Here is a 13,844-nt window from a genome sequence, read left to right as displayed (position 1 = left end):
GCATTTGCATAACTGGTTTTTTTAAAAAATAAATTGAAGTATGGGGGGCAATCTGGATTGGGACCATGGTGTGGAGGGGTTGGGGGGGTTTGTGCTCCCCCCCCACTCATATTATATTCTCAACTAAGGATCTTGTATCTGCTATCTGCATTGAGGATAAAGCCTCTCGTTTCCTCAAGGGGAAGTTTACATGAGTGTTGAGACATGTGAGGTCAAAGAAACTATATTCTCCAAAGGTGATCAAGGTACCATTTAATGCCCATTTGCTCTAGGATCAGCTAAAAAAAACCAAAACCCCTCTTTTCACTTGCTTGTTGTCCCCTTTACCTAACAAAAGAAGGGGCCAAATGATTAAATACATAAATCTTCCCAACCCAAAATTAACTGATACCCAAACTGTCCATAGAAGATTTTCAGCACAAAGGTTCAGTACTGGCTATCTCAGAGGTCTGCAGTAGATGAGGAGGCAAATGTTCAAAATGGAATAGATGTACATTGCTCTTCACTTTGACAGCTCCCTCATGCATGTGCCATCAGTAATAGTCATATGAGTCATCGTCACTCTCCATGTCATCGTCTGGCCCTAGTCTGGGCATCTTGGGCAGGGCCAATTCAGTCATGTTCAGCTGATCTGCAAGTACAGGGCACAAAGCAAATTATTAGTCCTTGTACAGTGTTTGTATTCTTTGCTATCTATCCTTCACCACTGTGGGGATAGTTGGATGTTGTCCATTTTACAAGCAGCCAAGATCAGGGCTGGCCCAAGTCTCAGTTCTGCTGCCTGAGGTGAAGGACAAGATGTCACCACTACCCCATTCCATGGGCAGAAACTTACCAGATTGACAGCTGAATCTTACTCATCCTTAGGGAACTCAGTGCAGGTCCCATGACACACCCTTCTCTATTCTCTAACACAGGAGAATAGCTGGGACAGGGGTTCAGCAAGAATTGGCTACCGTCTCTGTCCACATCTCAGCATCCATTGCTTGAAGCAGCTGCCTCGTCTGACAAACAACTTGTCAAACATTTTATCTCCATGTCTTTGTCTGCATTTCTTTTCACCAAACCAATAAATCAACCAAGCACGCATGTCACAAACAATAGCATGCTTAAGCTAATATTTGGTGTTAATTGTTTTTGCAGATATTTTAAATTGAATGCTAAAGAGGGATATCCTGATACAGTGAACAAAAAGTAGAATTTGGGCCCAGAAGACATCTGCCATGGAACTGCTTAACTCTGTGTTGAATTGTGACCATAGAGAAGAACTAAACATTATGGGAAACACATGATTATCACTGAAACTGGGAGCCACCTGTTCCTTTGTAGCATGTAGTTCAACTACCATCATATCTTGACAGCATTACATTAGCTTTTTGAAAATCCCTTTACCCACAGGACTTGCTGCCACTAAAAGGGGTGGGAAAATGTTGATTGTAATGAGGATGTAATCCAGGGGAAATGGACACAGGGCTGCCAGTTTTGTTGGCAACCATGTTTTGGTAACATGTATTTCTGCCCAGAGTGTGAGGAAATGGCATTCCATATATCTGAATTCCTTTTATTTAGAAAACACTTTTACCAACATTTTACCAAGGACTAGGTTGGTATAATCAGTAGTTATGGATAAACCATTTGATTCTTTAAAAAAAAAACTTCAATTGTAACGCAGTTGGTTACACAGGATATATGAAACACTACTTGGTAGTTAAGGAGCACTGATAGCAGCGGCTGCCTGAAGAATATCAGATCAGCGGTTGCCTGAATAATATCAGATAGCTCAGAAGAGGGGAAGACTAAAGAGACATTGAAGATCTGCTCTCACATATGGCAAAGGGTGTTTGGTGTGCTGGGCCTGAAATGTCAACACAATGAATCTGTCAGGAGGAGGAGAGGAAGAATAGGAACTACTTACCAGGAGTGAGAACCATGAGGCTGGCTGGAGCTGCCACCTGCCCAACGTTGTTCCTCGCAAAGCAGCGGTAAGTCCCCTCATCAGTTACTCGCACAGCTTGAATCTGCAGCCAGCTGGTCACCTCATATTTCTGAGGGCCTCCCCTAAACTAGAGTTAATTATATACCAACAGGAGAGACACAATTCCATTGTTAAAAACTTTACAGCAAGTGGATTGCTGCCGAAATCTCCAATGGGGAGTTATTGAGACAGTCCCTGTATCACAGATCAATCAATTCAGGCATATCTAAGATATTGGTTGCACACTCAAATCTCAGTTTTAGCATCGCTCCATTTGCCCTCCTTTCAAGTGAAGCACTATCATGTTCTCTGAAACATATTTTCTTGCACAAGCATATCTTGTCATTTATAAATTATAAAAGGTGTCACATAGGACACCTTTTGTTATTTAGAAAGCCACACACCTGGAATGCAAAAACTGTTGACTCATTTTCCTGTTCTAAAGCAGGGCCAATAAGACTGAATGTTTCACTTTAAAAGGTTTCCACGACCTCTGAGGCATGCATATTTCTTCTTCATTATTTGTCTTCCTATAATTTAGACCCTTTTTCTCTTTTCCTAATCCCAGCAGTTAGAGCAAACAATTAGTCTCTTTCTGTCATCTCTGCACATATTTGGAAACTGTAGGATTCCACCATATTCCTTGTTCTCACTTTAAATGGGATATTCCACCATCCTGAGTGTTTGGGTACACATAAACAAGAAAGGTGGCCCACTTCTGGGTTTTTAAAAGATGTACATATGCAGACCCATTTCACACTTGACGCATACATATTTTGTACTTGTGTATTTTCTAGGACATCTCAGCCTGCTGTGAAATACCAAGTCTCCCCTCACCCCCACTCTGAACTGGAAAACAATCTAAATTCCTTGCAGATGTAGCAAACTGTACTGTGGCACACTCTCTCTTTTCTTTTAGAGCATAAATCAGAACGGACTGGAAAGTGACCACAAACTGTCTTCTTGTTTCTCAGTCTCCTTTGTAAACAGGATACAAGCAGCTTTCCTCAGAAAGTGAATGTACAGGCTCTGTCTTTCTCTTTCTTTTGTCAACTCAGAGAGCACAGAATCACATCCAAAAAGTGATGTTACCTCACCAATGGGCAGAAATGCATGAAGCACAGAATTTAAAAGATCACTTTGAAATAGTCATTTGCTTATCTAATAGCAGCGCAACACTGAAACAAATTCCAGAATTTGTAATGTCTTGGCAGGGACTGGGTTTGTGGAGTCAGTAGGAGAGGGACTGCTTGCCATGGATTGAATCAAAAAGCTTTATATGGGACTCAAAAACTTCACTCTCAATTGCTGAATGCCACACCCACATCCACTTTGATTTCTCGGCTCTTAGAAGATTATGCCTACATACTTAACTATATGTCTACATACATATAGTTTTAAGATGAGGTCTAGAAATTTTTAAAATGAAAACTAGGTTTCTCTGCATTCTTACAAAGCTATACAAAACAAAACAAAATCCTTCCAGTAGCACCTTAAAGACCAACTAAGTTAGTTCTTGGTATGAGCTTACGTGTGCATGCACACTTCTTCAGATAGATGGGTGTATCTGAAGAAGTGTGCATGCACACGAAAGCTCATACCAAGAACTAACTTAGTTGGTCTTTAAGGTGCTACTGGAAGGAATTTTTTTTGTTTTGACTATGGCAGACCAACAAGGCTACCTATCTGTAACTAAAGCTATACAAGTCTGTGCAATAGATTAAAATATGCAGTCACAAAGCAGTAGATTACCTGATTAAACTGGGAAACCTAACCTTAAACTGAGGATCCTCCAGTGGGACTGACTGATTTACAGCACAATCCTTTGCAGGATTGCCAGAATGTAAATACTACTGTGTTTGATGAAGACCACTTCCCACCTGCCTAGGATTTCCATTCCATTTTAAAGATAGAATCCTAAAGTTGTAGGGGTGCATGGAGATTTAGGGGTGCATTAGGACCTTGGTAGCATCATCTGGTTTAATACCTGCCCTCACACGGAAGATTTTTCTGCGCAATATATTCCATAATGTTTCATTTAAACTGTTTTTAATTAACTCGCAGAAAATGGAGTTTCTCACTGGAGATTATTCCATTGTTTCAGCTTTTCCCTGTGGGAAAGCTGTTTCTGGTTCCAGTTTTCATTTGTTGGGTTTCATCCCCGATGTGTGGTCCAGCAAGAAAATGCAGTCAAGGAAAGTGTTATGTACTGAGTTGAATAGGATCCAAAAGGCAGCAGTCTGATTGGTCCTAGAACAATAGGATCCAAATTGCAGCAGCCTATTGGTCCTAGAACAATAGGATTCAGAATGCAGCAGTCTGATTGGTCCTAGAACAATGCAGCAATATGATTGGTCTGCAGGAGCCACCCAATCCGACTCCAGATGGAAGTGAATCCACAACCTGATTGGCCTACAGGAGAATTCCAGAATTAGCCAATCACGTGCAGCCCATTGTGTAAATAATGTATATAAAGCAGATACTTTGAGGGGACATTCATTCCTCCTCACCACTATGAGCTGAATAAAGAGCATGAAATCCACTCTCGACTCTGAGTATATTTCAGAAAGTGACTTGAAATTCATTCTAGCTGGAAGATGCCACCAGAAGCATAACACTACTTTCCCCCTGCCTGAAACATGGAGCTTCCCCAAGCTTCTCAATCCAGCAGTGATGTAGTTTTCGCCTCACCCAAACATTCCATACAATAATAATAAAGATTTGTAGTTTCTATAAAAGTTTCCCAGGACTTCCTTACACGCCCTTTAAATAGAAGGGTATACAAGCGGCTGCCCTACAGCCTCTCAAGTTCTATTTTGGGATGGAGCTCCAAGCCTGTTAACCCTTCTGAAGATAACTTGGTGAGCCTTTTAGGGTTATGCACAGTGAGTACAATATTCCACATCTGCCATTGTGGATACGTGTATTATTCTTCCTCAAAGGGGAACAGTAAAAAGTAGAAGATAATTGAACTTCACTGTAACAAAGGAAATGTATGTGCAGGGATGCAACTGTTTTTTCAGCAGCAAAAAAAAACATACAGTGGTACCTCGGGTTACAGGTGCTTCAGGTTACAGACTCCTCTAACCCAGAAATAGTACCTTGGGTTAAGAACTTTGCTTCAGGATGTGAACAGAAATTGTGCGGTGGCAGCGCAGCAGCAGCTGGAGGCCCCATTAGATAAAGTGGTACCTCAGGTTAAGAACAGTTTCAGGTTAAGAACGGACCTCCAGAATGAATTAAGTTCTTAACCCGAGGTACCACTGTATTCTGAAGAAAATGAAACTTCATCTGTGGCATATCTGTGGTAGGCGGGCAGAAGACCTAAGGTCAGCCTACCATATTTTTCATTCTATAAGACGCACCAGACCACAAGATGCACCTAGTTTTTGGAGGAGGAAAACAAGGGGGAAAAAATTCTGAATCTCAGATGCCAGAACAGCAAGAGGGATCACTGCGCAGTGAAAGCAGCAATCCCTCTTGCTGTTCTGTCTTCTGTGATAGCTGCACAGCCTGCATTCGCTCCATAAGATGCACACACATTTCCCCTTACTTTTTAGGAGGGAAAAAGTGAGTCTTATAGAGCAAAAAAATACGGTAAGTGATAGAAGATGCTAAACATGATATGTAGTTGCTAAAAGAAGGTAAATTAGGCCTGCCAAATAACTGAGTACTCTGAGTATCTTCTGCTGAAAAATCCTTTTTCAGACCTGCCCCATAAACACAAGCCATTCTCCCCCTGAGCTCTTGCTGGAACTCGTAGCTCACCTGAACCGAGATGTGGGGGTCATCTCCAGGAAGCAGCATGTCCGATCCTTCCTTTCTCCATTCAATAGATGCCATGGGGTATGCAAAGACCTCACAGCCAAAGATCACATCTTGCCCAGTGATGTTCCAGATGTCATAGGGAGGCGATATGATGTGGGGCTCTGGAAAAGACCCAAAACTATCTGAGAGAAATAATCTCTGGGTTGCTTGTATATGAAGACTGGATTTTATAGATTAGTTCTCTCAGCTTGTTCTAGCTGAGATCTGATTTAGGTGTGTTTTCCAAGTAATCTTTCTAGTACATGATGCGATATTTACCTTTTGATTGTCAGCTTGCAAGCAGTGCCTGTGTAATTTTAATATTTTTGTTCAGCAACTAGCAATTTTAGGTGCCGCAGCAGCAACCGCCACAATAATAATTAAGCACATTGTTCTGTACAACTGTTGCACTACGCTGCCTTATTTCTTATAAACAGAAAAAAGCCAGGCTTTTTATGACTGAGCTGAATAGTCCTCTTCGCCATGCCCACCAGCAGTTGTTAGTCAAGCATGTGTTTGCATCATGGCACATCTGTGAACCACAGCCCTTGGCCCCTAAACGGTGGTCCAGAGCTTTGTCATGCTCGTTTAAATGAAGTGCTTCTCAGGGAATGTCGCTTGAGTCTCATGTTGCAGCAGAAACGTGACATCCTTGTGGCAGCTGCTAATCAGCCTGCTTTACTGTCAGATGCTTTGGCTACATTTAAAGCATCCTGGTCCCTCTCTTCCTCCTGTTGTGAGGTTGGCTGCACAGGGAGGGGTCCATAGCTCTGTGGTAGAGCATGTACTCTGCATGCAGAAGACCCCAAGGTCAATCTCCAGCATCTCCAGCTAACAAAGGATTGGGTGCCAAGTGTTGGGATAGATAGATAGATAGATAGATAGCTCTCTACTTGAGAACTTGGAGAGCTGCAGAATGGGTACCGTAATCCTTGATCAGTTCACCAAAGAGTCTCTGGCTAATTTCAGGCACCTTCTTAAGTTTCAGTTGGATTTTCCAAATAGTGTAGTGATGTGAGGCCAAATGTTAGCAATCCCAGTGACACCATCCTGCCCCAACACCTTGGATTTCTTCTATCGTTCCCCTCCAAAGGAATCCAGCAGAATTGCTCCATCTATTTTAAGATACGCACATGTTGGCACAGCCCTTTCTTTTCTGGGCCAGACTATGCAACATGCACACTAAATAGCAATCTATTTTTTCTCCAAATTTTGTGATGTAGTCCCCAGGTTTAAAAAAAATGTACAAAAATGCAGATCAATATGTATATTTTAGAATAAAATATGTTTAGAAAAATGTGCTTCGAGGGAAAATCGGTTTAGAAAGGTGTCTTTTGTGGGATAGTAAATATTTAAAAGAGGGATGCGGGTGGCACTGTGGGTTAAACCACAGAGCCTAGGGCTTGCCAATAAGAAGGTCGGTTGTTTGAATCCCCGTGACGGGGTGAGATCCTGTTGCTCGGTCCCTGCTCCTGCCAACCTAGCAGTTCGAAAGCACATCAAGTGCAAATAGATAAATAGGTACCGCTCCAGCGGGAAGGTAAATGGCATTTCTGTGTGCTGCTCTGGTTTGCCAGAAGCGGCTTAGTCATGCTGGCCACATTACCCGGAAGCTGTCTGCAGACAAACGCTGGCTCTCTCGGCCAGTAAAGCGAGATGAGCGCCGCAATCCCAGAGTTGTCCGTGACTGGACCTAATGGTCAGGGGTCCCTTTAAATATTTAAAAACATTGGTCAATACAAAAAAATAAATCCTGGATTTTTCAATGGCAACAAAAAATATCCAGATGATATGAAATAGGCTGGAATGGACATGTGATTGAACACATGGGAAAATGACACAGGCTGAAAAAGAAGACAAGAGGCTTCTGGCCAGATGTTTAGGTTCACTGGAGATGTCCCCTAACAACCATACAGTCCTTATTTTCAATTACTTATTGCTTTTTTGGGGGGTGGAACCCCATGATCTTGGTCTTCACAGCTTTCCATAAAAAATAATTACAGTGCACTGTGAAGAGGTCTATGCATCACTCTTAAGGTGAGGTTGTGCTTTGCATACAGAAAGTCCTAGGTTGAGGTTTAATACCTGGCATTTCCAGTTTAAAAAGCTCACATGGCAAGTGATGGGGGAGATCTTTGCATGAGACCCTGGAACACTTCTACCAGTCATTGTAAAGGTAAAGGGACCCCTGACCATTAGGTCCAGTCATGGCCGACTCTGGGGTTGAGGCACTCATCTCGCAACCAGTCATTGTACTGGGCTTGGGGGAAAAACAAAAGCTTGAACTGGTTTAAGGCAGCTGTCAAAGCATTTCCCATTTCTCTTTTGTCCAGCTTAAAGCTGTCCGTCTGTTTCATTTCGCAAATGCCCCTTTTTCTTGGAATGTAAATGTGAAGAAATGCCTTCTCATTTTATTTCCAAATCATCGCTTGCAGCTTCACTTGGAAATTTAGAGAAAACCTGCAAAAGCCTTACCTGATTCACAGGGTCCTTCATGGGCCACAGTGAGATTAGCCTCTGGATGGGAGTTATGCACCTCTTGAAATTTGCATATTTGGGCATAGGTCTTGCCATCGGAGCCACAGAGAGCCTGGCTAGATTGGCAAGCACACTGAGGCTCAGGCACCTCACCGCGCCGTAGGTCCCCGGAATCAAGGCGGCACTCTAAGTGATCCCCACACTTGCCATAGAAGTGGTTGGTATTGTCCAAGTCACAGATTTGGCCCTCCAGATTGGCACACTCCCAACAGCAGTCACAAGCATCCAGCACCACCCCAGCAAGGCAGCCACGTGGCGTGGGACATTCTTCCAATCTACATTGCACACAGCTTTCCCCCTCCTCCAAAAGCCTCTGCCAGCCACGCTGCAAGTAATCTGGGCCGACAGGAAGGGCTCGACTGAGTACATCCCAGCACAAAAACAGAAAGAGAAAGGTGACTAAGTTAGCAGGCCGAGACATTCTCACAAGCTTTTGGGAACTTGGCATCCATTCATCACCCTTGCCGAAAAGCATCCTTTGGGTCCTCAGCACCGGTCACTGCAATCTTCTCTACAAGGCCATCAGTGCCTGCAAAAAAGAAACAGAAGTTAGAAGAGGGGGATATATTCAGAGACAACCACTTAATGAATCCCTGAGGTGTGGAGAAGGGTTGTGGCTCAGTGGCCGTACCTTTCAGGAGGGCTGAGAATGTCCCCTTCTTGGAACCCTGGAGACCTCCTGCCAATCAGTGTAGACAATACTGAACTAGATGGACAACTGGGCTGACTTATACCAAGTTTCTTGTGTTCCTGTGGAACTATATGAGGAACAAGGGACATCAACTGGGGAAAAAGGCAATCCCACCCACCATTGAACCCAATGTATTTTGACTATATGTTATTTTAGCTTTGCACACTATCGCCGGAATGTAACTTCCATGAAAGTTGAGAGTCGCCCATACAATATATATAACTGCAAGATGTTTCATCAGGCAGACAGGAAATTTAAACCTGAGGTATTATATCCAGAACAATAGTAAAAGCGCATTTCGATCATTTCAGATCACAGTTTATTTACAATTATTTTAGCATTGAAAAATATAATAGCTAACAGGTGGTTATGGGCTATTGTTGTCCCAAGCCAGGAACTCAAGCCTTAGTCTATTTAAGCCGCTGTGCTTTCTCTGCCATAAGGCTATGAATGTTAATTCCCAAGCTTGCCTTTCATGTATATTGTACAAGCTTCCTTTTAGAACAAAGCCTGCGAGGTCAATGAGGGAGCAGTCATGCTGTGAAAATATTCACTCAGTACGAAGTTATTCTTGTCCATGATCATTTTTCTAGGCCAGGTCATTCAAAATATTGGGGGTTGTTTGACTTCAGCCATGCGGCTGCCATTGAGACAGGGACATCTGTTGCATTGTATCTGGTAGTTAACAGTTGTTCTGAAAGAAATGGCCCTTGGGTAAGGAAGAGGGGATGCAATTGCTATTTCTGTCACTCACTTGCAGTTGCAGCCAATTAAGTGTCAAGTAGGTCCCCCCCCCCCCAGTACATTATCCTTGGTTCTTATCACCTTTACCACCCCCTTTCCCACTCCTCCATGGTATTGTCTATTTCATGCCTCTTGCCTCCAAAAGCTAGGATCCTACATCCACCTACCTATTTTGGTCTAATAGACAAACAAATATATCCTCAGCAATAAATAAAATAACCCAACTCCTCTGGGCTGCTCTGTATCACTAGAATACACACACCTCAGGTCTGAAGACAGAACCTAGTATTTCAGATCCTTTTTTGTACCATCTCCTCTAGATTTCTCTGTCCATCCAGGTCCTAATGACTAACACGACAACCTGCATTCCCCCCCCCTAACTTTGGAGATAGAAACCCCACTCTGTTATTATGGAAGTGCACTAATGAGCACTGCTAGCAATATTCTCACTTACAGACAAGCGCTAAAAAGAAAAAATTGCATGGCATTTCAGATGAAACTAATCCATAACAGAAGGAGTTCTATTGTTTTATAGAAAACACACTCTATATAGCCCCGGGCATTAAAGGCTATCTTGTGACAGCCAAGCCTTCCCAGAATTGTTCTCCTTTACTCCCCACTCCCTCCTAACCACAAACATGCACATTTCATACCAGACCTTTAGTTAGCTACCATGATGATAGCAACTTTTATTGGTGAGCTAGAAATTACACTTCTGCCAACATACTAGGTCTTGAGACTCTGATGATAATAATACGGGGGGGGGGGGGGAGAGAAAGACTCAGGGAAGGTCTCTAGTGTTTGGTTGTGGATGAATTTTGCAATGTGTTTTATGGTGGATGATTTTTACAACATATTTTATTGCAGAGGAATTTTGCAACATATTCTTGACACAATAGTGGTGGATTTATTATAGATCATTAATTGTTCTTCAGTGCTTCCCCAGTGTTACCAAATTATTGCTGTCTGGAGGAACTACAGTGGGACATATGCAGGACAACACCCTGAACATCTGTGGTATAAAAAGTTTTGGAATTTCAGCAGGAAGTTGCAGGATATGCACTGAATGGAAATGTGGCCGTATGAACACCCCAAAACATTTGCTGGTGCAAACAGTATTGAAAGCAAGATTTTGTATGACCACCCCCGATACCATCATTATCACAAATCATCATGAACATGCAATTAAAAAGTTGTTTGGATGGGCCCTATGACGGCTCAATTGCTGTGAAGTTAAGGCTGCAACCATATGCACATTTACCTGAGAGTATGCTCCACTGAACACAGTGGGACTTGTTTCTGAGTAAACATGTCTAGGACTGTGATGTAAATAACAGTATGATGCTAAATATAATACATCAGAATGAATGAAGTGCTGTAACTCTCTCCAAACACCCTCAGGAATATTACTGTTCAACAATGTTATTCTCTCCCTGCTAATTGAAAACTTTGCTAGACTTTAGATACATCTTTAGAGGAACTTCGCGCAGGGGACCAGGGGAAATAATGGAAGCGTCAGGGCCCATAGAGACACAGTGAGCAGTGATTTTAGAGGCCAATTGTTTCATGCTTTGCCTGTAGACAGGATTCCTTGGACCCATCCCATCCATGACAGATGTTTATCCAACCAATGCTTAAATGGTTCCAAGGATATGTATCTCCTGTGGCTGAAAACCTGGAGCCAAGTCTGAAATGCTCGTTTTTCCAGAATTGACTCCAAGAGTTTCAGAAATCAATGGATACCTTGAGATTTCAGGAATGGTCAAGGAGCTCATAGAATCATAGAATTGTAGAGTTGGAAGGGACCCTGAGGCTCATCTACTCCAGTCCGCTGCCCCCATGCAGAAATCTCAGCTAGATCATACATGATAGATGGCCATCCAAGCTCTGCTTGTAAACCTCCAAGGAAGGAGAATCTACCACCTCTAATGGGAATTTGTTCCCCTGTCAAACAGCTCTTACTGTCAGAAAGTTAATCTGAGCAGCTGGTCTGGAGGACCATGCTTTAACCTTGAAAGGAAGGTTTAGGAAGCTCCAGTATTTGAAAGTGTCTCACCATGCAAATATTTAACCGCCTTTATTTTAAATGCTAGACCTGACTTGAATTGCCTTAATCCAGAGAATCATCGTAATGAATATTCCTTCTTTTGAGAACTCTCCATTTCCTTGCATACTATATACAGTAGACAATGTAGCCCTAAAATATTTCATATATATATTTTTAAAAATCATGCAGCTCTGCTCCCCATACAGTGGTGGATGCACCTACCTCCGCTCAGACTAGGCAAAGCCTGTGGCTGGTTCAAAATCCTGGTGATCAGTTGCTTCCAACGCCGTCCTGAATATCCTCTCCAACCGGGTTAAGCTGGGTGATTTTTGCCTTTTCCAGTGGATTAGTTTGTCTGCATCTCTGCTTGGAATGAGGACCAGTGATGTCACAATGAAACGTGATCCCCTGATCCCAGCCCTCTCCTCTCTCCCGCCCCTCAACACACACAAACAGTACTACTTCCACCAAAGCCTGCCTGATTAGCCACTAGACTTGTTTTCATGCTGAATGGCCACGAGTGAAGCCCAACAGAAACCTCCTTCGCTACTCCTGGCTCTGCTCTACGGAGAAACCACAATTGTAACTAGACACTTTTTTCACTGACTACTTAGGAAGCAGGCTCTAGGCAGAAAAATCCTTTTTTTTATTAGAAGTATAAACTGGAACTCAACATGTCCAAGGGGGGAGCTCAGAGTTCTTGGGTGGCAGATGTGCCTGATTTTTCCGAAGCAAAACATTCCACAGCAGAAGAGCCCCCAGAAACTCCTGGTGTGGCCCCTTCTGCTTGCTGTAAAGAAAAGCTGTGAGAGGTATTTGGGGAAAGTGATATTTAGTTGCCACATGGACGGTATGTTTCAGAGGGCATTCTCAGTGAGGATCATCAGAGTGGTGAGATGGGAAGAGGCAGCAGCTTTAGGACATGCCTGGCGCCAAATACCGAACTTTTTCTGCCAAAGCAACAGTGCAGGTTGGTTCAAGACAGAATCCACAGCCTGCCAAAGTTCACCTGAGATGTAGCCACATTCACACTGCCTTCCCAAATAGAGCATTTAAAGAGGGCATGTATTTGCATTAAAATGGCATATGCTAATTTATATAGATGTGAATTAACAGACAAAGAAAGAAAGAAAGAAAGAGAGAGAGAGAGAGAGAGAGAGAAAGAAAGAAAGAAAGAAAGAAAGAAAGAAAGAAAGAAAGAAAGAAAGAAAGAAAGAAAGAAAGATCTCTGTGTATGATTTGCTAGCAAAAGATGAAAAGTTTGATCTGGTATGTGCCAAAATAAGCAATCCCTCTTTTTCCTTGTCTGCCACTCAGATGTGGGCTCTTTCATACCCTGAGAAAGAATGTAAACCTAGATAAACAAGCCAGGCATCACAACAGAATTTCCTTAGGAAAGTCATGTGATCCTTCTCTTGACTGTCTCACCGATGAGGTTTCCCAACTGGAATACAAGGGCAGCAGAATCATATTGTGCGCTAGATTGCACAGTTAATTAAGGCCCCACCCTGGTGTTTTTTTTAAGGCATGTCAAAAATAAGAGGCCTACCTCAGCCTTCTCTCTGACAACTGCATACTGTTACTGTTATGGATGGGCCCTTATGTCACCGATCAACACATTTGCCTTTGTCTTCTCTAGGATATCAAAGCTGTCCTGGCTAAGATGCCTATGTGGTAAAAAGGTTCAATGAATACTCTTTTTCTGACCCAATTATGTTCATATGAACAGCAACAGGAGTGTGTCCCTTTTCTTTTCAAAGAGAAGATACCTGATTTGATATGTATGCTGCTTCCCACCAAAACAACCCCAGAGTGATCTTTTGCACTTGCATGTATTGCAGAACTATAGGTGTAACTAAGGGAGCAACCCTCAACTAAATGTATACGGAGGGACCAAGACTTTTAGCACTGAGTGAAAAGTTCATTGATGAGGATTATGGGATCCATCCTAAGGCTCCACCACAATTCACATATAGGATTCCAACTGTGGCTGTGAGTCTAGCTGTTGCCCAGCGTGATCTGGAAGTGCAGATCCTGGATCC

General features: G+C 42.8%; 1 protein-coding gene across 1 annotated transcript; it reads right to left on the bottom strand.

The window, feature by feature from the left end:
* Positions 1-232: 232 nt before the first annotated feature.
* On the bottom strand, positions 233-12,221 carry KAZALD1 (Kazal type serine peptidase inhibitor domain 1). The gene is made up of 5 exons (XM_083738049.1): positions 12,025-12,221; positions 8,258-8,849; positions 5,744-5,904; positions 1,916-2,063; positions 233-631 (listed from the first exon to the last, which is right to left on the bottom strand). Exons 2-5 carry the CDS (start codon positions 8,793-8,795, stop codon positions 534-536), a joined length of 945 nt encoding a protein of 314 aa, XP_083594175.1. The 5' UTR covers positions 8,796-8,849; positions 12,025-12,221; the 3' UTR covers positions 233-533.
* Between the last annotated feature and the right edge of the window lie 1,623 nt (positions 12,222-13,844).

The sequence above is a fragment of the Podarcis gaigeae genome, assembly GCF_964106915.1.
Source record: "Podarcis gaigeae genome assembly, chromosome: 5".
In the NCBI taxonomy this organism is placed as follows: domain Eukaryota; kingdom Metazoa; phylum Chordata; class Lepidosauria; order Squamata; family Lacertidae; genus Podarcis; species Podarcis gaigeae.
Note: the sequence above shows the minus strand (reverse complement) of the source record. Positions and strands in the feature narration are given on the sequence as shown.